The sequence below is a fragment of the Tursiops truncatus genome, chromosome 10 (assembly GCF_011762595.2).
Source record: "Tursiops truncatus isolate mTurTru1 chromosome 10, mTurTru1.mat.Y, whole genome shotgun sequence".
Classification (NCBI taxonomy): domain Eukaryota; kingdom Metazoa; phylum Chordata; class Mammalia; order Artiodactyla; family Delphinidae; genus Tursiops; species Tursiops truncatus.
Window position 1 is genome coordinate 24,881,496 of NC_047043.1, and position 27,523 is coordinate 24,909,018.

General features: G+C 42.1%; 1 protein-coding gene across 1 annotated transcript; it reads left to right on the forward strand.

Annotated features, from left to right (window-relative positions):
• Nucleotides 1–8: 8 nt before the first annotated feature.
• On the forward strand, nucleotides 9–20,937 carry IL17F (interleukin 17F). The gene is made up of 6 exons (XM_019949974.3): nucleotides 9–9,525; nucleotides 12,352–12,417; nucleotides 14,067–14,169; nucleotides 14,349–14,607; nucleotides 18,728–18,933; nucleotides 20,121–20,937. The coding sequence occupies exons 4-6, from the start codon at nucleotides 14,581–14,583 to the stop codon at nucleotides 20,383–20,385; spliced, it is 498 nt and encodes a 165-aa protein (XP_019805533.2). The 5' UTR covers nucleotides 9–9,525; nucleotides 12,352–12,417; nucleotides 14,067–14,169; nucleotides 14,349–14,580; the 3' UTR covers nucleotides 20,386–20,937.
• The last annotated feature ends 6,586 nt before the right edge of the window (nucleotides 20,938–27,523 follow it).

Consider the following 27,523-nt stretch of genomic DNA (forward strand, 5'->3'; position numbering starts at 1 on the left):
CGCGTTTGGCCTGAGTCACCACAAGGTGGCAGCAGGCAACTGCACTCTGGGGGCTAGGCCTTCTCTGGGCAGATTTCTTCCTCAGGGATGCCAGCATTTATTGGTTAAAGCTGCAAACCCAAACAGCCGCAGGAGGCCAGTGAGTGAAAGTCCGGGAGAGTTGACCCTTTGCCAGGCTTTTCTGAGCAGGAATCAAAGCCCCTTCATGGAGAAATAATACCCAATACATCAGATGCCTCAAAATCATGTGAATTCTTGCCCGTTAAGAGATCCCCTTACAGGAGCGTTATGAAACGTTTCTGTTTTTAAAGGGTTTTTTTTGATGTGGACCATTTTTAAAGTCTTTATTGAATCTGTTACAGTGTTGCTTCAGTTTTATGTTTTGTTTTTTTGGCTGAGAGGCATGTGGGATCTTAGCTCCCTGACCAGGGATGGAACCTGTACCCCCTGCCTTGGAAGGCGAAGTCTTAACCCCCAGACCGCCAAGGAAGTCCCTTTATGAAACCTCTTAACACCTGTTGTCCAGCCCTTAGGGTTTGTTAGTTTGTTTGCACAGAAGTTTGTGGAGGGGCCAGGGCGGGACTTCTATCATCTGTATGGTTTAGGTAGCTTCTGAAGAACTTTTGAGGTTACTTAAATAAAAAGAAAAAAAAAGTGTGACTTGATGACGGGCCTGGGTCACCTGGATTGGAACTGCTCTGAGGAGAGGCTGTGCAGGTTCCCAGCCATAAGATCCGGGAGCTGCTTCCTTGTTGCTGAGGGCAGCCTGTTACCCTGAGGTCATGAGGCAGTAGGTGAGAGTTCAGGGTCATCTTCCTGGTTTTTCCACAGATGTGAAATCCAAGTCCTGTTGGGAGAGCTCTAGAGAGTACAGTCCAAGGAGCGGGCAGTGGTGCCAGCGGAGGAACTGGACGCAATTGCACACCGGCAGCGAGTCCTGCATTGTGCTGGGTGCAAATGGAGGACCTGATGCTCTGGAGACCTCCAGGCTGGGGGTATATATACGTCTAATGTGTCAGTGAAAAGTTGAAAACTACAAAATATGATTTATATGCCAAAGGAGAGTGCACACAGTGAGAGCGGAAGGAACTGAGGGGCCATGAGGGAGACTATCAGGAAGAGGCGGGAGCTTCCGATGGGGTGCTGTAGGAAGAAGAGCTAGGGGCTTTTAGGATCCCCTCAGATGAGCAGTTCCTTATTGAAAGGCTAAACGCTTTGTCAATAGGACTTTTGTCCTCTCTCCTTCACACCTGAAGAAACTGAGGCACAGGGTGGGAGAGTAATTAGGTGCATACCGGATTCAGCAACAGCTGTAATGCCACGTTTAGCCACAAGAACGGAAGGTAGCACACTGTATTCAGTCGTCAAAAGGGATGTCAATTGTACTAAATAACCTGACTCTTAGGAACTCAGTGAATCTTCACGTTGACCTTTTAAAAACTTGTGTGTGTTGTTTCCCAACTTAAGCAACATAAGAAGGTTGCTAAGCATTTAAAGGAAATATTCCTACTCATTGTCCAGAGGCCCCATCTTCCTGCTGCAGGGACATGAACGAGGCTGCTGGGCAGGGGTGAACTGGTCTGCGGGTCAGTGCCCCCTGAGGGCATCACTGTGGCTTCGCAGAGATCACGGTGGTGGCCCCGATTCACCCGGGGGGGGGGGGGAATACACGCTTCCTTATCCACGTGCTTCCTTCCAAAGGAGAAGTCTGTTTCCATTTAGGTTTGCCACCTGAAAGAGTTCAAATAATTTGTGGGGCTTTGAGAAATCAGTTGTATCTTGAAAAATTTTATCCTTATTCTTTAACCCTCCTGGATAAATGAAGTGTCAGTATGAGAGAGTTGTCAAAACAGACAATTGGTAAGTGTGGCAGGAATCTAGTCCTCTGCCGCTTACCGAATAACTTCAAGTGTTGAACTGCTGGTTAATTCATCTGTAAAATGGGGATAATTCCTGCCTTTGCAGGGTGCTTGTGAGGTGACTGAGGGCAGCTGGTAGGTGCTAGCCGGCAGGGAAATACTCCATGGTACTGCCATTATCACCTCAAATTCCTGGTTCCACTAAAACAAAGTGATTCTTTTTTTTTTTTTTTTTCAAAGTGATTCATTTTGATGTGTTTTAAAAAGCCCACAATCCTTTGATCAAAACCATTTAAAACGATTTCCCTGTGTTGAATCCCCGAGCTTGGTCCCTTTCCCTGCCTTTCCACGCTTTCCTCGATGGTCCCTGTGGCTCTGACTCAGGCCCGTCTTGCAGGGAGGACCCCTGCCTCAGCTTGTGACAATGGGCTCTTGAGCCGTCTCCCAGGGACAGAAGCCTGCCCCGGGTGGGCAGTGTCACCTCAGGCCTCAGAAGAGCCCTGCAAGGTGGGGTCATCAGGACAACAAGGAGGAGGAAGAAAAAGAGGAGAAGGGGGGCTTCCCTGGTGGTGCAGTGGTTGAGAGTCCGCCTGCCAATGCAGGGGACACGGGTTCGTGCCCCGGTCCGGGAAGATCCCACATGCCGCGGAGCATGTGGGTCCGTGAGCCATGGCCGCTGAGCCTGCACGTCCGGAGCCTGTGCTCCGCAATGGGAGAGGCCACAACAGTGAGAGGTCTGCGTACCACAAAAAAAAAAAAGAGGAGAAGGGTTCCCCGAAACCAAAGAATCAATAGGTTGTCCTCATTTTCCCTGAGTTTTCAAACTACACCAGCTGTCCTACTGACTCCAGACTTTTTCTGGGGTGAAGTTTCCCCAAAGGGTGTAGTTCGTGGAATCAGGCAGGTGCCAGGGTCACCTGTGTGCTGGCTGCCCGGCTGTTCCATCCTCACACCAGCTCTGAGTCCTTCCCTCCCCGCATCTTCTCCCCGCCCTCCCCAGGAGCCACGTGCCACCACTTCTGCTCCCCAGGAGGGGAGAGGGGAGGTGGGGCGTTTTGCCCTGGTTCTGTATGCGCAGGAAATCTCGCCAGAGAGCCAAACGCTGGCAGAGGAAGTGAGCCCTGCGCTGGGCAGCAGGGGCCCTGCATTTGAGTTCCTTTCTGGCAGTAAGTGGCTGATTAACGTGCCAGGCTGGCCAAGCCGCTTCCTTATTGGTTTCTTTATCTGGAAAAGGAGGTGGTTGAACTAGGTGATTTCTGAGGTCCCTTCTGGTAATGCATGAGACACCCAGTGTCAGTTCTACCCAGAAGACATGTTAGCCCTGGCAGGCAGGTCAGAATGAGTCGACCATCCTGTTAAACACACTTTTTGAGGGTAGTAATATTTGTGCTTCTCGATTTTGTGGGTGGAACTCCAGTATGTTTCCAATTATCTCAAGGAATTGTATTTAATTCTTAGAAAAAATTTAGAATAAAATTAATTTTTGTTTAACCCCATTTTAATTTGCTGAAATATAAACCTAGTTCCTTTTCTTTTTTGGGTCTGCTGCCTCGGTGATGAATGCTGGTTTCTGCCTGGTCCATTATTAACCAGCATGGAATCCTACCTCATTCTCTTCAGTTATTCCTCAAGGGAGAGAATTAAGATTCTAAATTCTTTTCCTAAATATTTTTACTATGAAATTCTGAGTATTTTTCCATAGCCTGTAGGAGGATATTAGCCTCTGCTAAGAATTACCCTTCTGACAATAGTTCTCCCAGCAAGTACTTTTGTAGCAAGCTAAGCCTTCTTACATTTAAGTTTCCAACATTTAACCTTGCCATAGAAAGGTCAGCTCGTGCTGCTATTCTACTAATTTAAGTAGATGGAGTCCTGAATGAGAGCGATGACAGAGCTGGTAAAATCTCCAAAAACACAGCCTAAAGTTGGAATTTAGAACTATGGGCATAGTTCTATTTTTAAAAACTATAATTATGACTAATAAAACAACATGGAGTATTTAGGAAAACAGAGAACAAAAAATTATCTTACCACCCTAATATAACTACTATAATTTACTTTGGGTGAACTTTAAAACCAGTTTTAAAGGTGACACTTCACAACATAACACTTCACAACATACCCTACTATAACTACTATAATTTACTTTGGGTGAACTTTAAAACCAGTTTTAGAGGTGACACTTCACAACATATCCAGTGGTATCAGCAAGTTACAGATCAGGTGTTTTGAGACTGAGTTTCATATACCACAGGAATTTAGGGATTAGTAGTTTTAAAACTTTGAACTGAAAGTCAGATTTCTAAAAATCTTACTACAGAAGAAGTGCAAGAATTCAACCTGTCACATTGAACTTTATTGATAAAAAAAAAACTAAGCAAGTTAGAGTTAACCTAGGCATGCTGTTCCAAGCAAACTCTGACTCCCAGAAACAGCTTCTTTGTGCACGTGGTGATTGGGACAGGTGGGAAGGGGTTGGCCCTGCTAATAACAACTATCATGGTTAAGGGCTTACTATAGACTAGGCACCACATAAATTATCTCCATAAATCTTCCCTGCAATCCTGTGAGGTGGGTTTTATGATCCGACTTTTACAGAGGAGGAAATAGGTTTAGAGTAAGATTACATAGTTTGCCCAGGGTCTCATGGCTAGTTGATGGTGGATTCTAGATCCAAACCCAGGGCCATTTGATTTTTGTTTTAAATTTTATTGAAGTATTGTTGATTTACAATGTTGTGTTAATTTCTGCTGTACAGCACAGTATTCAGTTATACATATATTTACATTCTTTTTCTTTTCTTTTTTTGGCTGTGCCATGTGGCTTACAGGATCTTAGTTCCCTGACCAGAGATTGAACCCATGCCCCCCGCAGTGGAAGCGTGGAGTCCTAACCACTGGACCACCAGGGAAGTCCCTATACACTCTTTTTCATATTCTTTTCCATTACAGTTTATTGGATATCATTTCCACTCCCACTCTCACCTTTTTAAAATTGCCAAATTTACTCTGGTTAGAATTTGAAATTAATTTTTATGATCTCATACCATTCACTTCTCATATCATACCTTCAGTAACACTTGCAATTCAGTGATATGTAAGTGGCTTAGAAATTCTTCCTATCATTACACATAGCAAATGCAGAAAAGGCAACTTTCTACCACTATATAATCTTTGAGAACCAGAGGTAAAAAGTTGGTAGAGTGAGGCATCTTAAGAGCTGTCATTGAAACCATCTGGCTGCTTGTTCATTTATCTTGTTAAAACACCGATAAATGTGCGTAAGACAATGTGCAAAGGCTAAAAAGTGTTCAGGATCAAAAAAAGAAGACTGGTTTCATTTCCCATCCTCTTCAAAGGATGGGCAGAGTGGCTCAGGTGTCCTGACTCCAGGGCAGGCGTCGCTTGGAAGATGCTGCTCACCCTGCAAGTCTGGTCCTCTGACAACTCTTCATTCTCCACCATGGCCTGGGTGCCTGTGTTTCAAATTTTCTCCAGCCTGCATCTGGAGAAAGTTATTTATCCTTCTCTGGGCTCAGAATCAAAGCCCTGGGTTTGAATTTCAGCTCTGCTATTTAATCGCTGTGTGGCTTTGGACAGTTTCCATGCACTCTGTCTCAATTTCTTAACCTGTGAAATGGAGAGATTTATGGGTTTGTTGTGTGAATCAGATAAAATCGTGGACATGAAAATGCTTTGTAAGCTGTGTGGCTTTATCTACCATGTAAGGTAGATATTGATTTCCTTCTCCTCCACCTTCTCTTTCAAGCATCCTTCATCCCCTTGCCTCAGCAAGCAAGGATGAAGAACTACCTCTCACGGGAAACCCATTTCATCCTGTCGTTCTACAGCGTTTCTAGGAACAGTAGGAGAACCCCGAGATTCATTCGTCCTTCTGAGTCAGTCCACGCAAGAGTGAAAGTGACACATTTCTCAGAAGTGTGCTTGTTTCAGTGCCTTTCTTTCTGGTCCTCCTCCCCTCCATTTTATTCTCTTCTTAGCCTGTATTTTCATGGGAAACATGCAGTGATGACACAGAATTATTCGAATTGAGTCATGCGACTGCTTTCCAGTAAAAGAGGAGAAAACTGAAGCTATGTTAGTCTCTATCTCCCACGGATATGCACACACAAAAACGGATATGCACACACACCTCTACTCCTAAGTCTGAGATTGTGGGTGTGTTTAATTAAAATATCAATACATGTTTTTTTGGTTTTCATAGGATCCCCAAATTGAAAGAGAAGTTGGAGATGGTCCCGTTCAAACAGAGCCCCCTGGTGTACCATTCCTCTCTGGAATGTCACTACCATATGTTTATCAAGCTTTAGTGTGACCTTCTGGTGACTGTCCAATCCCTCTCCCTTTTAAAAATTTTCTAAATACTTGAAAATAATATTCTGTGTCTGTAAGTTTTCTTTTCTCCAAAATATCCCCCTTTAAATAAGATTTTTTAAAAGTTATCTGATCTATTAGGAATTGAAAGTAATGAAGGAGGGGAAAAACTTTCTCCTCTGCCCTCTTGGGTTTAGTCCCTGGGGTCCTGCAAATTAAACTGACAAAACCAGATCACCAGAGAAAGAATTTATTATGTGTGCGTACAGAGGCCTTTGTAGAAAAGAAGTGAAGATTCAAAGAAGCAGTTAGACCCAGCAGCTTAGATACCATTTTAACAAAGAGTCATAAACTGTGGATAGATAACTAGACAAAGGAAGGAGGGAGTGTTGAACTTCTAGGGGAAGTAGATTAAGGGAAGATAAGTATATGGGGGAAGCTAATCAAAGATAAGGGTTATTTAGTAAGGTTTATTATGCAGACTCAAGTTAGTGCCTTTTCCATCCATAAGAGTTGTCCCCCTCTTTCTAATATGTAAACTTCCTTTACAAATGGAAAGTTGTTACCTTTACAAAAGGAAATTTATGCCTGGTTTTTAGACAGAAAGGGGGACAGCCGAGAGCTTTTCCTGAGTCTGCTGTTTCTCAAATGCCTTCAGCTCAGATGAATCCTTATGCCAAAGTGGCGCCTTTTGTGGTGGCATATTCTGATCCCCCTCTTTAGCGAGAAAGTGGGTGGAAGAAGAAATTAATTAATGTTCATACTAAGAACTTAGTATGAACATTAAATTAAATCGGATCAAGTGAGTAAGTCTTCACTGAGCACCAGCCATGGGTAGTGTACTTGCTGGGATGGGGGTGTGCAGAAGCCACGGCTGTCTCCTTTAAAGAGTTTAAGATCCAGAGAGCAGATTAGGAACAAGCATTTGAAAACGTAAAAAACCAAAGCACATACAAATAGCTGTTCAAGTGGATGGTAGAAAAGTTGTCTCTAGTAATTGCTAAATGAAATTCCATGAGAGCAAGTGGAGAGTTCAGAAGAGGGACAGACACTAGTGGGTTTTGGGTCAGAGGACACAGACTTTGAGGAACAGTCCAGGAGTTTGGGTAGAGCCTAAATGAGCAGAAGAACTGAAATGAACTTTCCAGGAAAAAGGACCTGGCCTGCAGAGGATGAGGCCTCAGAAATACCACACATTTTGTGGAGCAGAAGCTGGAAAATGAGGTTCTTTTATGCGGAAGGTTTGGGAGGGTGACTTCCTTTAACAAACTGGGTTGGGGCCATGCATCAGATTTAGGCCAATGTCTAAGGAATTGGTCATCCAACCCAGAGGCAAGAGTAGAGTACAAGCTCATCTTTCTGGGGCAAGACCCTCCGTCCCAGTTCACCACCCCAGAGCTTTGTGGGTTGTCAGCATGGGACTGGGGGAAAGTCCAGGAGCAAACGTTGCTGATCCCTGGTTCCTGTACAAACCTGGTGGAAACAGCTGAGGGTTTTCGTGGGAGGAAGCCAGTAACACGGGACAGCATTTGACAGACACCCACTGGGGCTTTCCCTGGGCATGACACTCTGGTCGTCAGTTGACTAATTCCATTCACCTTGATGCAGGAAATTATTGAATAGCTTGGCTGATGAGTAAGTGAAAGTCTGCACGAAACTGAGTTGCCTGTAGCTCGCCTGTGGGTGGCTCGATCAGGTCAACCCAAAGCAGCTGCTGCTGAATTTCGACATGGAAAGACCTCAATTTCCTGGTCTCTCCATCCCCACACTTGCCAAAGAACCTTGCAGAGTAGAAGAGGTGTATGGTTCTCAGCTTCGAGGGAGTGCAGCTCTGAGATTTAAGGCTCTGATTTTCTTATCCCAATCACTTTTCAAGTGTACTTGACTCTCAATTTCTCAGCTTCAGAAAACGGAATGTGTCCAGTGAGCCCTGCTGTAATTCTATAGGAAATCCCGCACTTTCTTTAATGTTCCCTAAAGCAGCGCAGCCCAGACTTTCATGTGATGAGAATCACTTGGAAATCTTGTAAAAAGGCAGAGTCTGATGCAATAGGTTTGGGGTGAGGGCCCGAGATTCTGCATTTATTTTTTGCATATATTTTCAGGCTTTTTTCTGAGCGTACATTTATTTACACATACACACACACATACAAATACACATATACATGTACATAGTGTGTTTGTATCTACATCAAAGGAATGTCATGCTTTATATGAAGAACTGTATCTTAATATTTTCAAAAATTGTTACAAAAAAGGTATTTTTAAAGTTATTAAATTTTCTTGGAAAGCAGTTTCTAGTGGCTACATAGGTTTTATCATATATACATGCTAACAATTCACTGAACTATCGACATTATTCTACTGTTAGAAATCTAGGGTGTTTTCAATTTTCCCACACTGAATATCCTTGTATGTGGGTCTTTGGGTACTTCTCTATTTCTTTAGAACAATTCCCAGGGGTAGAACATTTTTTTTAGGTTTTTGCTTCATATTATTAAATACCCTACAAAAGTTGTACCAATACACTCCCAGCTGTAATACCTGAAAGTACCCCTTTTTCCTATTCTCCTATTAATATTCATGGTTAAAAATCTATGCCAGTTTGATAGCCTAAATATGGAATTCTATTTTAGTTTGCATTACTTTGATTGCTTTTGAGGTTAAACTGGGTTTTTTTTCACATATTTATTATCTATTTTCTTCTAATGCAAACTTTGCTACTTTTTCTTTTTTCAAATTGAGGTGTAACCGACCTGTTATATTAGTTTCAGGTATAAAACAATGATTCTATATTTGTATATATTGTGAAATGATCACCACGATAAGTCTGGTTAACAACCATCAACTGCGATTCTGCCTTTTTAACAAGCTCCCAGGTTCTAGCAAGCTAGATGGCAGGGGTGGGGCTGGTGCTTACTTTCTCATTCCAAATTCTTGTTGACCCATTTCTGCTGCTTCCTCTCCTGAGGCTGCCTTTTCTTTCCACATCTCTTTGCTGCTGTGTGGACATCATAGGACCGTTTTGCATGTAAAGAATTTTATTTTAGATGTGGTAATAATGGAAGAGAATTAAGGCACAATGTAGACATGGAAACAATTTGAATACTAGGCTCATGACTCTTTAAAGTTCCCTTGCTGTGTCAGCTACTGAAGTTTCTAACTGGTATCTCTCTCCATTTCTCTTCTCTCTGATGATAACTCAAGTTCTTGTTATTTGTATGTAGAGTGATTTCCTTCTCTGTTTCCACCGTGGAAGAATAGAACTTCCCTCTCTGTGTTTACCCTGGATAGAGATAGGCTCTATCTTTGTGCTTCCAAAAAGGCCTAAGGTAAGTTCTCTCCAAAACAGAAGTGTCATTTTGTCTAACATGAAGTTCACGGCACTGCTGGATGGAGGACACTGTCATGATGACTTTCTTCTTTTATGGATAGTACTTTTATTTTTCTTCTTCTTATCCATGTTAAGTACCCAGCATGGCGACTGGCGCAGAGTGGGCATTTAATAAATGGTGTTTTTGTTAATAAGGAGATAAAATTCTGGTGCACACAGCTCCACGGTTCATAGAATAGATTCAGAATTGAGGGGTTCTGCTTTTGTTCTGGAACTTTCTCCAGTGACCTCAACCCTCTTCCATCCAGGGTTCTCACACAACACTCTAGGAAACTGCTTTCCTAAGTCTTCCCCCAACCTGATACTTTTTTTCTTTTTCAGCTTTTGCCTCCAATCCCCTCCCTTCATTTCTGTTCCCTGTAACTCTTTCATAGATTCTTCACCTTTTCATCAGAAGATCAGGAATTACACTGTTTTTTAGACGATAGACAGATACACACACACACACCCCCACGGAGGGAGGGAGGGAGGGAGGGAAGGAGGGAGGATGGGAGGGAGAGAGAGAGAGAGAAGGCTTCTGTGTCTAAGCCCCAAATAATTCCTATGCCCACAAACCTCGGCATGTGAAGACCCTGGCGCAGCATTTTCATCTGAAAAATAATCATTGTAATGAACTCTGATTTTTAACCCAAAAGTAAAGCTGTTTTGTTCTTGAAAATCTTTTCACAGTGGAAATATGTTGACCTTTAAAAAAAAAGAATTGGTTGCTATGGAGTGTGATTTTATGGAGGTTCTATTAAGTACATAATAGGTTTGAATATTTGACTCAAACAAATAGGTAAACATGAAGTAATGGATGCAAAGAATCCTGAAACTGGAAACAGTCGTTTGTATTAAAAGGGGGAAAAAAAAAGAATTATGTGGATTTGTAGGGTCTGTGGCTTTATAGTTTTAAGGATGCTCCATGTTTTTTCTTCAATAGGGGACGGAGAAGTAGGGTTATGAAAGGGAATGGGACATGGACTTTCTAAATGATCTAGGGACTGAAAAGGCAAATAAACCTTATATTTAATTAGTTTGAATAGCCTAAAAGGGGGAAGAATTTTTGTACTTGATGATGAGGAGAGCTGCAAGAAGGTTGGGAATAAAAGCCATAATGCTTTGAGGGATTAAAGGGATTTCCAGATGCTTCATTTTGATTCCCGCTTGTAGGAAATGCATTTGGTTGAAAGGTTTTACTGGGCACTTCTACCTCAGAGGCTTTTCCAATCGTATCTTTTGCTTTGGGGGGATAGAAATAGTTGGTTTTTTTCCAACCTTGCAAGGCTCTGAATTTCTGGACTCTCTTCATTCTCTTTCATTTTTGTTTGCAAACCTGCCTACTCTTTCCTGAGCTCATGTCTTTCTTGTGTTACCTCACCAAATGCAGACAATAACCTCCAACACACATAGCTGGCATTCTGTTCCCAGTGTCCTCCTTTAGAGCTCTTATTGGACCTCTAGGTACAATATCTGCCTCTCAAGTTACTGCAGGCAATAATTTTACCAAATGTTTTTTTTTTTTTAACATCTTTATTGGGGTTACCAAATGTTTTGCCATTCATAACATTGGTCATCATTTATCTAGCTTCCAATTTCATTGTCATCACAGCCTACCACCTGACCACCATGGACAATGCCACCATTTCAGCCTTTTGCTGTGGAAGCCCCTCACTTCTAGGCATTGATTTCTGTATCCACATGTATACTGCTAGGTTGTGCCAACACTTCTTGATTAGACTCCCTTTTCTTCCTTCCTTCCTTCCTTCCTTTCTTTCTTTCTTTCAAGTTCGTCCAATTTTAGTGGAATCTGTTACAGAAGACAATTCAAATAGGAAGCACTGTCTGTGGTTTTAAGGCCTATAGAAATCTGAATTATGTTTTACTGCAAAATAATATAAAATACATTAATTCAAACTACGGTGTAAAAAGATTTTAATTATGAATGTATGTCCTCATTCAATTAAATATTTGCAAATGTTTAGACTCCCCTTTCTTGAGTGAAGATGGAACCTCTTGAGGGTTGGATTTGTAAAACTAAATGTGTCCATTTAGCTCTCAGTATATCCAACAATCCCGTGTCGTTATCTTATTGGTTAATATACGTGTGTTTGCTTTCGTTCCATAACTATATTTTAAACTCATTAAGGTAGAGACTCTACTAGTACAGTCTATTACCTATAATGCAGCACGGCTTCCAGAACATGGGAGGGCATACAAAAATCTTGCTTAATCGAATGTTTGAACAGCTGTAATATTTTACGACATGGAGGCTGTGTGTAGTTCATTCATACCGCTACAGAGCTTCCTGCTGTCTTTTTCTGTGGGCCCTTGGAATTGTGTGTAGAGTGCTGTAGCTGTTGGTGTGTTGAATGATAGCTCCACTTGGATTATTGAAACTCTTAAAGCCAGAAGCAGCTTGGGCCACAAGTGGTACAGGGCCAGTTAGTGAAGGGCTTCCACCATAATCAGCTGTGTGTTCATCATATATTTATTACTGGGTCCCCAAATAAGAAGGGTTTATTATTGTTAGAAGAAAGAATGATCTGGATCCACTGATGGAATTCAAACTTGGTGATGGTTGATTACTAGTTTGACATCCTGATAAGTTAGTTAGTTTTACCTTGATGGGGGAAAACTTTGTGACCACTGGGCACATAAAAATTCAATGTTGCTTCCTTCTTACATAAAAAAAAAGTATTTAATTTTCTCTGCAACCAGCAAATCCTTCTGTATTGAATCAGGCATTCTTAATTCAAGGTGATTTCCTTGTTTCTTCTTTCAGGAGAGCTGCTGTGGTCTTCTCTGCATTGAGGTATGGCTCTGCATGGAGAAGAGACTGCTGCAGAAAGTGAGTGATTCAGCCCACTCAACTTAATAGGCTTTTAAGGGTCTATTGTACATATTGCTTTGATAGCTTGTGTGATACAAGCAAATCTGAAAACATGACTCTTGATTTCACGGTGTCAGCTTCACGGAGTATATGGAAGAATGTATCCAGAGAGGCCTTGAAAATTCTCTATAAGATGGGCTCAGGGAAACCCCCTGAAGGGGTTGCCTAGGGGACTTGTCTTGAATTGGTGTATGCATAGAAAATGTACTGTCTTAATTAATTAATTTTAAAATTAATTTTTATTGGGGTTTAGTTGATTTATAATGTTGTGTCAGTTTCTTCTGTACGGCAAAGTGAAACAGTTATACATATACATATATCCACTCTTTTTTAGATTCTGTTCCCATATAGGCCATTACAGAGTATTGAGTAGAGTTCCTTGTGCTATGCAATAGGTTCTTACCACTTATCTATTTTATATATAGTAGTGTATATACGTCAGTCCCAATCTCCCAATTTATCTCTCCTTCCCTTCCCCCTTGGTAACCATAAGTTTGTTTTCTACATCTGTGACTCTATTTCTGTTTTGTAAATAAGTTCACTTGTACCACTTTTTTTTGTTTTTTAGATTCCACATATAAGTGATATCATATATTTGTTTTTCTCTCTCTGACTTACTTCACTCAGTATGACAATCTCCAGGTCTATCCATGTTGCTGCAAATGGCATTATTTCATTCTTTGTTATGGCTGAGTAATATTCCATTGTATATATACACTGTCTTAATTTAGATTGTATACTTGGGGATATATATTTAGAGAAGGATGCTGGCAGAGATTACTGGGGGGAACTGAAGTTACCCCAAGTCCATGAAGACCCCAGAGAACCATCCTAAAACATATAAGCAAGTGTGAGGTAGACTAAAGATAAGCACAGAGTAATGAGGGAGGGAACGGTGATTCAAGGAGGTCTTCTTAGGGGGGTTACATTTCTGATTGTCCCAGAAGAGAGGTGTAGAGAAGAACGCACAGGCATGGGGAGGAGAAACACAGGTGAAAGACTCATGATCACAGAAGAATTTTGATCAATCTCGGAGGGGCTTCATGAGCCCAAGAGCTGTTTCCTCTTTATTTCCTACATTTAAAGAAAATGGGGCAAACTTGTTCAAACACGTGATGGAGGAGAGTAACCTCACCCTGCTAGAATGTGCCCTGCCTTATTAACAGAGCATGTGTAATTTTACCTGATCTTAATGGGCATTAAAAAGAGTAAGTTATTGTTATTTCAGAAATGTCTGTGTATCCCTAGGCTATAATGCCCAGCATACAGCAAGTGCTTAATAAATGTTGACCTGAACTGAACTAAGATAAATTAACATTTTTGCAAGTCATTTAAAATTACATATCAGAGCATTTAAAGGTTCTACTTGCTAATTCATTTAGTTTAAAAAATCAAACCATCTTCAGTCAGACACAGCCAAGATAATAGTTGTTTATATGTTGTATAAGTAATGATTATCAATCTATCAAACACTGGTGGGAGTCTAACCATGGGGTTAAAACAGAATTAGTTCAGGGAGACCATGAAACTAACTGCCTGGGATATAATTTCTGAATCTCTCACTGATGCCATTCATTTCTCTGGTTTTGTTTTTTCCATTCATGAAGCGGAGCTAAAGATAGTCCTCTGTTTAATACCGAGCCTCCTCGAAGGATGACTTATCCACTTAAATCTCAGTTTACATTGCATGACTGGAAAGTAGAATGTAAGGTGCGTGACTAGAGTTCTTAGCCATTTTGTGGAAGAACATGAAAGATCATGACAGCAGTTTGTCACTTGGTTCATCTCTGTAGTACATAAGAAAATTTGCTGTAGTGTGAGGACAATGGGGGTGGGAGTGGGGCAGAAGAAGAGGAAGATTTGATTCTTTTTTCATCATCCCTTTTTAGGGTCCCCCTTCGATTCCCCTTCAGGAAGTGGAATAGAAAAAAAAAAAAAACACTACATTCGTCAGTAACTCTGGGGCAACCACAAGTTAGACAGTAAGCAGGTCAACTGAAACAAGGACAGAGATTGCTATAAAACCAACAGTGCTCTCGTTGACACCACACGGGCACACAGAAGGCAACACAGCACAGAAAGAGCTTCCTGCACGAAACAGGTGACCAGAGCAAAGTGACAATGACATTCCTGCGTGACGTGGCCGTGGTGAGTAGTCAGGATCATTCTTGTGTTGGTCATCCCTAGGATTTCAGGAAAGCAGATTTATAAGGAATGATGCTAGATAGGGGTCTTTTGGGGGGTCATTTCTTTAAAAAACAGAGCTGACTTTAACGCTGATCCTTGTCTGGTGGAGAAAAAGAAAAAATAACCAGAAATTATAATGGGGTGTAAAACCATAGCTCTTCACCGATGGCTCTGGCATAGTTGGTGTTAGCTTTTGAAGTTCTTGACATCACAAACTGGACATGGTCTCTCTTGTGGCCACCATTGTAGAGTTAAGTTGGCCCTCATCTCATGGGGGAGCTTAGCCAGACTTTTAGGATCTGTACATGTTGATTTTAACCAAGGAAGCTGGGGCCCCAATAGGGGTAATGATTCCCCCAAGATGAGCAGATGACAAGGAGTGCCCTGGATGCAGGGAGTGAAACCACCTGGTAATGCACTTGGACAGCTCCTATGGGAGAGACATTCGACACATCTCTGAGAGCTGATCATTTTTGCATTGTGTCCTTCCTCCTGGAGGAGAGGAAGATGTTAATGTGATGGAAATCTGCATCCCCTGGGTCTAGAATCTCACCTGGCATTCGTCAGGTAAGACCTTCGAAGAATTTAAAATACAGCAGCATGAAAGCAGGGCTTGGGAAACCACTCACCATATTATTGGTTTAAATACTCCTTTTCTTCTCTCTTTTTACAAGCCATGCAACTTAAAAGAGATTGGATTTCATAAGAGGTCATGGCATATGGTGATGATAATACTATGTTATATTCATATATTGTTTTAGAGATGGTAAGAAATGCAGCCAAGTGCAGTAGTTAGGGGGCATGGGCTTTGGAGTCAGACAGACCTGGCCTCACCACTTACCAAGTGTGGGATTTGGGGTAAGTTACTTAGCTTCTCTGTGCATTCTTATTCCTCTTATCTGTACAGAGGAATAATAACGGTATCTCCCTTATGGAAGGATTAATTGATATCATTGAGAATGACTAAACCTATTCTCTGAAATAGCAGATATATGCAGGCATGGCTTTTAGTTAACTTGGCCATTTTAATATAACAACCAATAAGGATAGAGAAAGCATTCAATAAATTTTTTTTAATTGAAGTAGAGTTGATTTACAATGTTGTATTAGCAACATTGGTATATAGCAAGTGATTCAGTTATATATAAGTGAATAAATAAACCATAATTTCCATTATGGTTTATTACAGGATATTGAATATAGTTCCCTGTGCTATACAGTAGGTCCTTGTTGATTATCTATTTTATATATAGTTGTGTCTATATGTTAATCCCAAACTCCTAATTTATCCCTCACCCACCCCCTTTCCCCTTTGGTAACTGTAAGTTTGTTCTCTATGTCAGTGAGTCTGTTTCTGTTCTGTAAATATGTCCATTTGTATCATATGTTAGATTCCACATATAAATGATATCATATGGTATTTGTCTTTCTCTTTCTGGTTTACTTCACTTAGTATGATAATCTCTAGGTCCATCCATTTTACTGCAAATAGCATTATTTCATTCTTTTTATGGCTTAGTAGTATTCCACTATATATACATACATATATATATATATATATACACACACACACACACACACACACACACACACACACCCCTCATCTTCTTTATCCATTCATCTGCCCATGGACATTTAGGTTGCTTCTATGTCTCAGCTACTGTAAACAGTGCCACTGTGAACATTGGGGTGCATGTATCTTTTCGAATTAGAATGTTAAATATTAATATTAATGATGTCATTATTTTTACCTCTGAGTCTTGCACCAATCCAGGGGAGTGGATTGGGACGACTTTCCCCATTGTGCAGATGAACAACAGCTCAATGAATTTAAGTGATTTAACATCACTGGATACTGTATGCCCAAGAATGAGGACATGAATCTAGGTTTACTGGCTCCAAGTAATATTCTTTTCCTTGAATGGTTCAGAAGCAAGATTTCTGAATTTAAAGCCATTGTGTTTAAACAAATTTGTTGGATAGTTTTGTGTTCTAAAGCCACGTCTATTTTTGGTTTCTTTGAAGAAATCTGTTGTACTGTCAGCAAGAAACATGACAGGGCAAAGGACATTAGAATAGGATTAGAAATTGGAGGTGCAGGCACACAGGACCTCCTCAATACGGTGGTAAGGCAAACTCTTATGGGCTAGGAGCTGCCCGGGTTCTGGAGCATGTTCCTACATGGGGTGAGCATGAATCACAGGTGAGTTCAGGAGACAAGTGTTCAGATGTTCTCTTTACGGGAGTTCACAGTGCAGTAAGTAAAAGGTTGAGCTGAGCGTGTTGGGAAGCTAAGGACTGTCTTGTCTAAGCAGGCATCCTTTTACTTTTTAAAATGTCATAGTGCTTTGTCTAGACAGAAGTTACGTGAGGGCAAATTCCACATCTTTCCCGTCCACTGTGTATCATTAGGACAATGTAGACTTAACAATAGTACCTATACTGAATACTCTCCACGTCCCAGCCCTGCTCTTCATGCTATATATGGGTCCTACCATTTAATCTCCACATTTGCTGGTGGAGGAAACTGAGTCACAGCTAGTAAGAGTCCTGGAACTGAGTTATGGACCCAGGACTTTTGACTCCAGAGACGGGAAAGAGTTGTTGAATGAATGAATGATTGCAAGAGACAAAAGTAGACACCTGCTGATTATCTGGAGGGAAATCAGCCTCTTTCAGGCTTATCTGGGTCAATCTTGCTTTCAGCTTCTTTTTAGTATCAGCTACATTAGTACAGCACTTGACACCATGACCTTTTTGTTTACTCTTATCATTTCTTGCCTCCAGCACTTGCAAAAGATAAAAAGAAGTTCCTTTAAATCAACATGTCTAAGCACCTTCCCAACCCTAACTCATGGAAGGTGTGAGCCTGAACGACACTGAGCCCTGAGGATGAAAGTAACTCACTTTCAGCCCTGGGTCTGCATTATGTTGAGTATTGGTGATGAGGCTTGTCCATCCCCAGAGAGGGTCGGTGGTCACCGTGGGGTGAGCAAAGCAGGTCGTGAGAAAGGGAAGCTGGAGAGATTTTTAGCTCTTCCTTTATTTTAGTTAGGTCTTCACTGAACGCTTTCTTTGTGTACTCCTGTAATACCAGATAAACGGATATTTCAATGTAAGTATAAAAAATATATTTTCTGGAGCTAAAGAGAAATAGTTTCCATTTCTCTCTTGCGCATCCCTAGTGCCTCTGCTTCCTTCAGTCAGCATGGGTCATTGGAACTCTGCTATAGTTGGTTTTGCATGGTGTTTTTCTTAATGCATTGAGCTTAACTGTGTTGTTAATTTAAATGGATTGTTTTGTTCATGCATTCACTCACCCGCTCTTTCATTCATCCAGAAAGTATTTTGGAACACCTGTTCTATGACATGTTCTCCTGCAGGAACTTACCATCTAATAGGTGTAGATCTGTATGAACACAAATACTGCATGTCCAGACAATAAAGAAGGGCTGCTTGAGTGCTAGATGGTAAAAGCTTTATGAATGAACTACTTTCAGGACAGTTCCTGGAGGAGACGGAGTCCTAGTGGGGCCCTGATGGAAGGGGAGGATTTGGATGGATAGGGGTGGGGCAGTGTATTTCAGGTGGAGGGATGGCTGGGACAAAGAGTTTTGTGGAGGATTCATGGATGTGAGGTTGGAAATTAAAAGCAAGAGTTATCATTTCTTAAGCCCCTATTTTTATTGTAGGTGCTTTACAAAGAACGTTTTATTTAATCTTGGGAATATTATTATGAAGCAAGTGTTATGCTCTGGCTGGAAAGAAGAGAAAGCAGAGGCTCAGTGAGGAGACCAGGTCAGGATTTAAACCCAGATCCCAGATCCTGACATCTGTCTTTCTCCCTGTTCAGGAGCTCTCGGACTGTGGAGGGCTCAATCACCAGGCTAATGAGTTTAGTTCTCAGGTTGGTACACTGGTATCTTATTATGACTGTTCCTGTTGCCAGGTGAGGATCTGAGGTTCAGAGAGGAGCCCTGATCCCATCCCAGGGATGCTGAGTTCAGCTGAAGCATGACCTGTCTCTTGTCAGCAAGTGACACCAGCGTCCCTAACCAGTTCCATTCTCATCTATTTCCAGGTCAAGTCCCTGCTGCTGTTGACATTGGGGCTGACCCTCCTGGGGGAGGTGGCAGGTCGGAAAACCCCCAAAGCTGGGGATCCTGCCCTCTGCCCACCTCCGGAGGACCACACTGTGAGGGTTGACATCCGCATCCTCAGGCAGAATCAGGGCATTCCCCTCTCACACGGCTTCCAGAACCGCTCCAGCACCCCCTGGGATTACAAGTATGTGCCAAGGAGACTGACCTCCACGTTCTTTTGAAAAACATGTTAATTTATTCTAACCATAAGTAGAAAATTTCAAAAATATAGAAAAAATAATAGTCCTTACATTCACTCTGAAAAATGGAAATTCCCCTTTCCCTGGGTGCTCACATTTTCTTGCTATTTTGGGCTAAGTCCTCCTATGTGGTCGAAGGTCTAGTTTGCTTCCAAACTCTCATCAACGCTTTGCCCTTTTCTGCTTCATGCAGCCCTGGATTTGGAATTTACAAACTTTCTGTGCTGGAAGAGAGGACTCTTTAAAGCAGCCCACATAATGGTCTCTGCATGGAGATAAGTGGGAACCAGAAAAGTCAGTTCAGAGAGAGCCACTCAGATTGGATTTCAGTCTTCAAGGAGTGTGGAGGAGGCCAGAGTGGAGGAGAAAGGCCAGTTTGGGAAAGGGATGATGCTAGCTGAGGATGTTCAGGGTACAGACTTGGGATTTTGTCTCACATGGAGGTTCTCGGAATAGGAAGCACTCATTTATATGCTCTAAATATAAGTATGAAAACAGAGCCCGAGGGCCATTAGCAGTGCTTCCAGGGCTGCCCGCACTGCTTGCCTTGGGAAGCCAGAGTGTACGCTTGCCAGCTGGCTTGATTGGCTTTGCTGCCTTTATTCCCCCCGGCAAGGGGGCTATTCAGGGAGAAATTGAAAGAAGGCGTTGGATTCACCAACCCCCCGGGGCTTTGGTTTTCTTTCCCAAGCAGCAGGCTTTGTAGACTGTGTACTGGGGGACCTCCTAGTGATGTTCAGCCTCTAACCAAAGGATGAATGATGATTATAATAATAAAAAGGAAAAGGAAAATGAACTAAAAGATCTAACATGTATGGAATGCCAACGTTTTACGGTGTGGCGTTTCATACGCATTTGTATCACCGAGTGTTGGTAACAATCCCACAGGAAACGAATTTGCGAACCCCCATTTTAAAGTTGAGGGAACTGAGGCCTAAGGAGTGTAGCACCCGCCACGGGCCTGCGTCTGAGCCCAGGTTGTCTGCTCCGCGCCTGCGCTGCCGCCCTGAGTTGCACGGCACCGCCTCCCTGCAAGTGGGCGCCCAGTGCCGCGGGGCCCCCATCCTTTGTGCATCTTTCCCCGCCTCCCACCCCCGGTCTCACCATCGGCTTCTCCCTGCTCCTCCTGCAGCGTCACCCGGGACCCCCACCGATACCCCTCCGAGATCGCAGAGGCCCGGTGCAGGCACACGGGCTGCATCAACGCCGAGGGGAAGGAAGACAGCTCCATGAACTCCGTCCCCATCCAGCAAGAGTTCCTGGTCCTCCGGAGGGAGTCCCAGGGTTGCTCTCGCTCCTTCCGGCTGGAGAAGGTGCGGGTGACTGTTGGTTGCACCTGTGTCACCCCCATCGTCCGCTACGTGCGTGGCTTGAGGGCGGCAGATCAGCTCAGCTGAAGAAGATGTAGAAACGCCCCTCTTTACCCAGCACTTTGCCATGAGTCCTGTGTGGTTCCCAATTCTCTCCACTTCCCAGGTCTCTTCATAAGATCTGCATGGGACTCTCAAAGCTCTGTATTAGATAGAGTAACTTTCTGGGGCTTCAGAATCTTTATACGGTCCTGAGATGTTCCAATGTCCCACCCCGCTGAAAATAGATGGAAGAGAATGCAGGACCCTCACCTACTCTGCTTATGTGCTATCATGACCACCTCCCAGCCATGCCGTCATTGGATGGGGGCCCTGTTGGTAAAATGGGCTTCTGCTCCACAAAAGGCAACAAATAAAATAAGCACAATGTAAGAGTGTGGGAGGGTCTGTGCAGGATGGGGTGGGCGGGAAGAATGGAGATAAGGATCCAGCACCTGTTTATTAAGCATTTGCTAAATATAGATGAGGTTGGCCTGATATTTATACCTCTAGGGAAACTGTTCATGTATTTATGATATATTGATTATATGAAATTGTAGGAGAAAAATTAATATATCAAGTACTAATATAATAAAGTATTGATGATTGAAAAATTAGTTGTTTGTTTCCAGTCTCAGCTTGTACTCACGAACCTTGTGGACCTGAAAACTATGAAATTCTATACACCTGTCATCTGTTTTTTCGTATTTCATCAGAGTGCTAGTGTCAGAATTATTATTATTATTATTTGTGTGTGATCTTGGTGATATTAGCTTTTCCCCCCAGCTTTCTTGAGACATAATTGATAAATAACATGGTGTAAGTTTAAGTGATAACAATGTAATGATTTGATACATGTATATATGGTGAAATTATTACCACAATAAGGTTCCTTAACACCTCCATGCCTTCACATAGTTCCTTTTTGTGTGTGTGTGATAAGAACATTCAAGATGTACCCTTTTAGCAGATTTCAGGAATACAATACAGTATTGTTAATTACAGTCACCAGGCTGTACGTTCGATCCCCAGAGCTTATTAATCTTATAAATGAAAGTGTGTCCCTTTCATCCAACATCTCCCCATTCCCCCACACCCTGCCCCTGGCAACCAGCAATCTCCTCTCTGTTTCCATGTCTTGGAGAGTTCCTCTATTATTAATGGTTCTTGGGGGTTAGGAGGAGAGTTTAAAGAAAATGGTGCAAACAGGGCTCGTGTTCCCTATGACTCTTTACTGCTCTGTCTTCCTGGCTATATTATTTTACAACGTGAACATCTACTGGCCACTGTGGTAGCTACTGGAGACACGAAGAAAAGTAACAAATGCACATGGCGGGGGCCATGGTCTTGGTAGTGGCCGCCTGCAGACCCCCTGGTCACTAGGGCCATGGCAGTCACTCTGCATCTGGAATCACTAGTGGACTTTCATGAATCTCTTGTGCTTCTTGAGGACACAGGGGCTTCCAGATTTTGGTCTCCCTACCACTCAGAGGCTCACTGGTCCCTCTCTCGCCCAGATGCACCACATTTTCTCCTTCACTGCTATACTACCGCTCAAGGCACATCTGTGTTCTGCTGCCTTTCAGTTCCGGACAGGGGATGGGGCATCAGTTCTCACTCCCACCTGCAACTTGGCTTGAGCATGGGCAGCGGGCAGGAACCTGGCACCCATTTTTAACTCTTTAGTGGGGGCAACTTTTACCTAGTCTGTAGGTGAGGGTGGGGATGGAGGAGCTGGTAAGTGGGCTCTTCTCTTTGCTTCAGAGTCTTTCACTTACGGTATAAACATTGACGTTGGTACTTAAAATGCTCAGCCTCTTGGAATCTAAAAACCATTTTCTCTCATAGTTATCAGCTTTGTAAGTTGGCTGTGAATCCCGTAAGTCCATACTGGTGCAGAAATCTGGGCAATGAATCTTCCTTTCCCTGTTCATTTTGGCAGTAATAGCTTTACCCTGAAGGTAGTACACACGAAAAGCCTCAATCTGAGTGGTGAGAGAAGTATAGAGGTGAAGGACATTGCAGAGGAATAATTGTGCCTCTGAATGTATCAAGATATTATCTTGTTACATGTGGTCACATGTAATTTCAAAACGATGTGCTAAGTACTATGATCAAGGTCTGAGATTTAAAGAAGATGCAGCGGATGATAGCTCACCAGGCAATTTCAGAAAGGAGATGACTTTTGCACTGGATTAAATAAGAGTTGCTCTAGAGGAAAATGATGGAAGGACATTCCTAGCAAAGGGAACAGTATAAACAAAAGTGCAGAGGCACAAAAAAGCTTGGTGTGTTAAGGGAACAGCATATGCTTGGGATAATGTGGACACGGGGACACAGTGGAGGATACATAATAAATATTTCTTGAGAGAACGATTGAAAACATGAGTGAATGAATGAACATGGCAGTAGGCAAAGGACAGTAGGCAGAGGGCCCCCTCGTGGATGGTTTTGTATGCTCCATTACAGATGTTATAAGAGCACAGCTGTATTTCATAAGAGAATTTTGGTGGTAAGTGTATAAAAGGGATGGAAACCAGAAGGCCGGTTACAAGGTCAGAGGGAAGGCAATTTCTCCTGTGGTAGATACACGTAGTTAGAGCTGGAGGGGCGCCTGTAGATCACCTGTCAACCTTTTTTATTTGCAGATGAGGCCAGATGAATTAGATGGCTTGCTCAAGGTCACTTGGGTAGTTAGTGACATAAGCAGGTTCACTGACTCCAAGTTCGTGACCTTTCATGTTGGTTCTATAGCGTTTCCAATAAGGATTCTGGGAGCCCTGACGAAGGACCTCCCCAGCCCACATCTCCAGGTACATTGTACATGGCGCCCCCTGGAGCCTGGAGCCCTGAGTTACAGCTTCCCTCCACGGTTGGCTGCTGTTCAGGAAATTGCAGGTCTTCTCCCACTCACAGAGTGGCACACTGCGTCAGTTTGTCCCCAGATTCCCTAAGCATAGGTGCCTAGGGAATGATGGCTCCCTCCTGGGGGACCTGGCAGCCACCTAAGACCCTCCTGTGCTCCTTAGCTTTGCGCCCAGCTTTCTGGGACTTGGAGGTGTCTTGTTTTGCCTGTAGGAGAAGTGGTCAAGTTGAATGGTTCAGGCGTCCAAATCCAATCACCATATAGTGTGTGGAGAGAGGAACTTTTCTTTCCACATGGCAGCTTGAAAGCATATAGAATTTTCTTTTGATATCCAGTTCATACTTACGAAGTCTTGGCTGAGGGGAAAAACACGTTCTCAACCTCTCTCTTTCTCTCTCCCTCTCTCTTCCTCCCCAAACATGGATAGAATTCACCTATATTTATGACGTCACATGGGAGAAGTTTCGCTTGTAATTTACAGTGAGGAAAACGGTTATGAAATTGGTTTGTCTTTTTTTCTAATAGGAGAGGTAGAAAAAATGCGTTTAATATTTAGACAGCTCTTGATTTTGAATCTTGGTTCTACTATTTTCTGGTTGTATAAATTTAGGCCAATTAGTGGTTCTGAGACTCAGTTTCCTCATGTGTTAAGTGGGGATAATAGCTATTTTAAAGAGTAGTGTAATATAATCGAAACAAAAAACGTAAAAGACAATTGAGTACCCAGGAAATGGTAGGCACCTAGTTACCGGTAGTCATTACCCCAAGAGGCACAGAACTTATGTTTCCCATTTTGCTTGGCCCCAGGAAACTCACAACCAACTCACACCACAGTTATAATATTCCTCGTAGTTATTAAATTTATACTATTTACTCTCTGTGTACACATGTATTCAATATATAATTTAAGGTAGTTTAAACAAATGATCTATATATTGTTAGTACGTTATTATTATAAAGATGGTTTGTTTAAACACCTTAAATTAAGTTGAAAAGAGTAGAGGAAGCTATAGATTTTTTCTTTCAGTTTTATTGCGATAGAATTGACATATAGCACTGTATAAGTTTAAGGTGTACAGCATAAAGATTTGATTTACATACACCACGAAGTGATTATCACAGTAAGTTTAGTGAACATCCATCATCTCAGATAGATACAAAGCTAAAGGAATAGAAAAATAATTGTGTGTGATAAAAAATTTTAGGATTTAAGGGCTTCCCTGGTGGCGCAGTGGTTAAGAATCCGCCTGCCAATGCAGGGGACACGGGTTCGAGCTCTGGACCAGGAAGATCCCACATGCCGCGGAGCAACTAAGCCCGTGCGCCACAACTACTGAGCCTGTGCTCTAGAGCCAGCGAGCCACATCTACTGAGCCTGTGTGCTGCAACTACTGAAGCCTGCATGCCTACAGCCCATGCTCTGCAACAAGAGAAGCCACGACAATGAGAAGCCCGCGCACTGCAACTAAGAGTAGCCCCCGCTCACCGCAACTAGAGAAAGCCCACACGCAGCAACAGAGACCCAACACAGCCAAAAAATAAATAAATAAAATAAATAAATTTTTTTTAAAAATTAGGATTTATTCTCTTAATAACTTTCATATATAGCATACAGCAGTGTTAATTATACTTATCACATTGTACATCACATCCCTAGTACTTATTTGTCTTATAACTGGAAGTTTATATCTTTTGACTACCATCCAGTTCCCACCCTCTCCCCCGCCTCCTGGTAACTGCAAATCTGATCTCTTTCTCCATGGAGGAAGCTATAGATTTAACACATTAAAAAAATTCCCCTTTGTCCCAAATGTACTTTGTAGCCTATTCCACAGATACAAAGCATTTTGGTTCAGTAAGTTGCGGAAAGGGTACCTGTTCAGCCTGACTCCCCTCAGGTTACAAAGGAGCACACATTTTCTCAAACACTGAGACATCATTTTTTTTTTTTTTTTTGGCACCCTCTTTGGTGCCAAGGAAAGAATCTTTGGAAAAAAGGTAGCTTCTGAAGCTGACGAGCTCTAAGCCTTGCTTGTGCATCTCCAAGTGTCATAACAGACTACAAAAACATTCCTTCTTCCCTAAAGAGTACCCAGGAAAACAGAGTCCCTCCAGTCAGTGAGAGATCAGGTGTGGGGTAGTGGGGAGAAGCGCTTATCCCTTATATCTGTGAATCTGAAAATCAGGGGGGTTGTACTTACCAAGTCATAATTCTGCATCTTCTTATGTTTGTGATAGGATTTAATGGTATTTGTAACGGAATCTTACTTTTCGTATCTGGAGTATTAATATGACCCAGGAAGCTAAACCCAATAACAATTCTATCGAGGGTTGTTAAAAAGAATGAAAATGATAACAATGACAGCAGCTTGTATACATTGAGTGTTGGCTGTGTGTGTCAGCCACTGTGCTGTTTTACACGCACCTTAGTCCTCACAACAGTGGTGTGAGTTTGGAAATATTATTATCCTCGTTTTACAGATGAGGGAACTGTGGAATTAAATACTTACCCAAGGTCACAAGAGCTAGTAAAATATTAGCCTCAAGGTTTAAACTCCGGTATCTTGGACAACAGATCGGATCTCCTATTGCCTGATCATCTAATCAGTTTATCTGGGTAAACTTTGGTAAGTGTATTAATATTTCTTCACTGGAATCTTTTCCTATCTGGAAATGAAGACTGATTAACATGCTTCTTACATAGGTCACTGGAGGGTCTCACGATTAACCCTTGATCTACAAATAGCACTTCTTGATGTCCTTCTAGAAACACACCTCTGTTTGCTAGTAGCAGGTGTGTGACCTTGGTCTTGTAATTTTATAACAGGGGCTGTGTGAAATGTATGCTTTAAAAACTGTGACCTACTGCTGGCACACTAGCAGCTACTTACCCGTGCTGATTTTGAGAATTTTGCTCAGTAGTGAAGAGAAAATATTTCAAAACTAAAAAGAAAAAAAAGAGCACGAAGACTTCTTACCTGCAAAATGTTCATCTCTTCTTTTAAGTTGTATGAGCATCATAGCAATATCGGAAACCACACCATAATGACTAAGCATGTAGGTGTTGCAGCCAAATGCCAGCTCTGACACTTACTGGCTGCACCAATTACTAATAATCTTGGGCAAGTCACCTAACCTCTCTGTGTTCCTCTTTTCTCAGTTGTAAAATGGGGATGATCACCGTGCCTACTTCACAGGATTGTTGAGAGGCTAGAATAAGATAATATATATAAGGTGCTTAGCATAGTACCTGGCATGTGTTGTCTGGTGTGTTATTAAGAAAGGGAAAAACCATCCATTATCCCACAATAACAACATATCACTTTTTTTCTCAAAGTATAGTTATTTACTATATTGTGTTAGTTTCAGGTATATAGCAAAGTGATTAAGAGATATATATATATATATATATATATATATATATATATATATATTCTTTTTCAGGTTCTTTTCCATTATAGGTTATTACAAGATATTGAATATATTTCCCTGTGCTATACAGTAAGTCTTTGTGGTTTATCTATTTTATATAAGTAGTGTATAGCTGTTAATTCCATAATCCTAATTTATTCCTCCTCCTGCCCCAACTTATAAGATTTTTTTTGTTGTTTTTTTTTTACATCTTTATTGCTGTATAATTGCTTTACAATGGTGTGTTAGTTTCTGCTTTATAACAAAGTGAATCAGTTATACATATACATATGTCCCCATATCTCTTCCCTCTTGCGTCTCCCTCCCTCCCACCCTCCCTATCCCACCCCTCTAGGTGGTCACAAAGCACCGAGCTGATCTCCCTGTGCTACGCGGCTGCTTCTACCTTACATTTGGTAGTGTATATATATGTCCATGCCTCTCTCTCGTTTTGTCACAGCTTACGCTTCCCCCTCCCCATATCCTCAAGTCCATTCTCTAGTAGGTCTGTGTCTCTATTCCTGTCTTACCCCTAGGTTCTTCATGACATTTATTTTTTTCTTAAATTCCATATATATGTGTTAGCATATGGTATTCGTCTTTCTCTTTCTGACTTACTTCATTCTGTATGACAGACTCTAGGTCTATCCACGTCATTACAAATAGCTCAATTTCGTTTCTTTTTATGACTAATAGTCCATTGTATATATGTGCCACATCTTTATCCATTCATCCGATGATGGACACTTAGGTTGTTTCCATCTCCGGGCTATTGTAAATGGAGCTGCAATGAACATTTTGGTACATGACTCTTTTTGAATTATGGTTTTCTCAGGGTATATGCCCAGTAGTGGGATTGCTGGGTCATATGGTAGTTCTATTTGTAGTTTTATAAGGAACCTCCATACT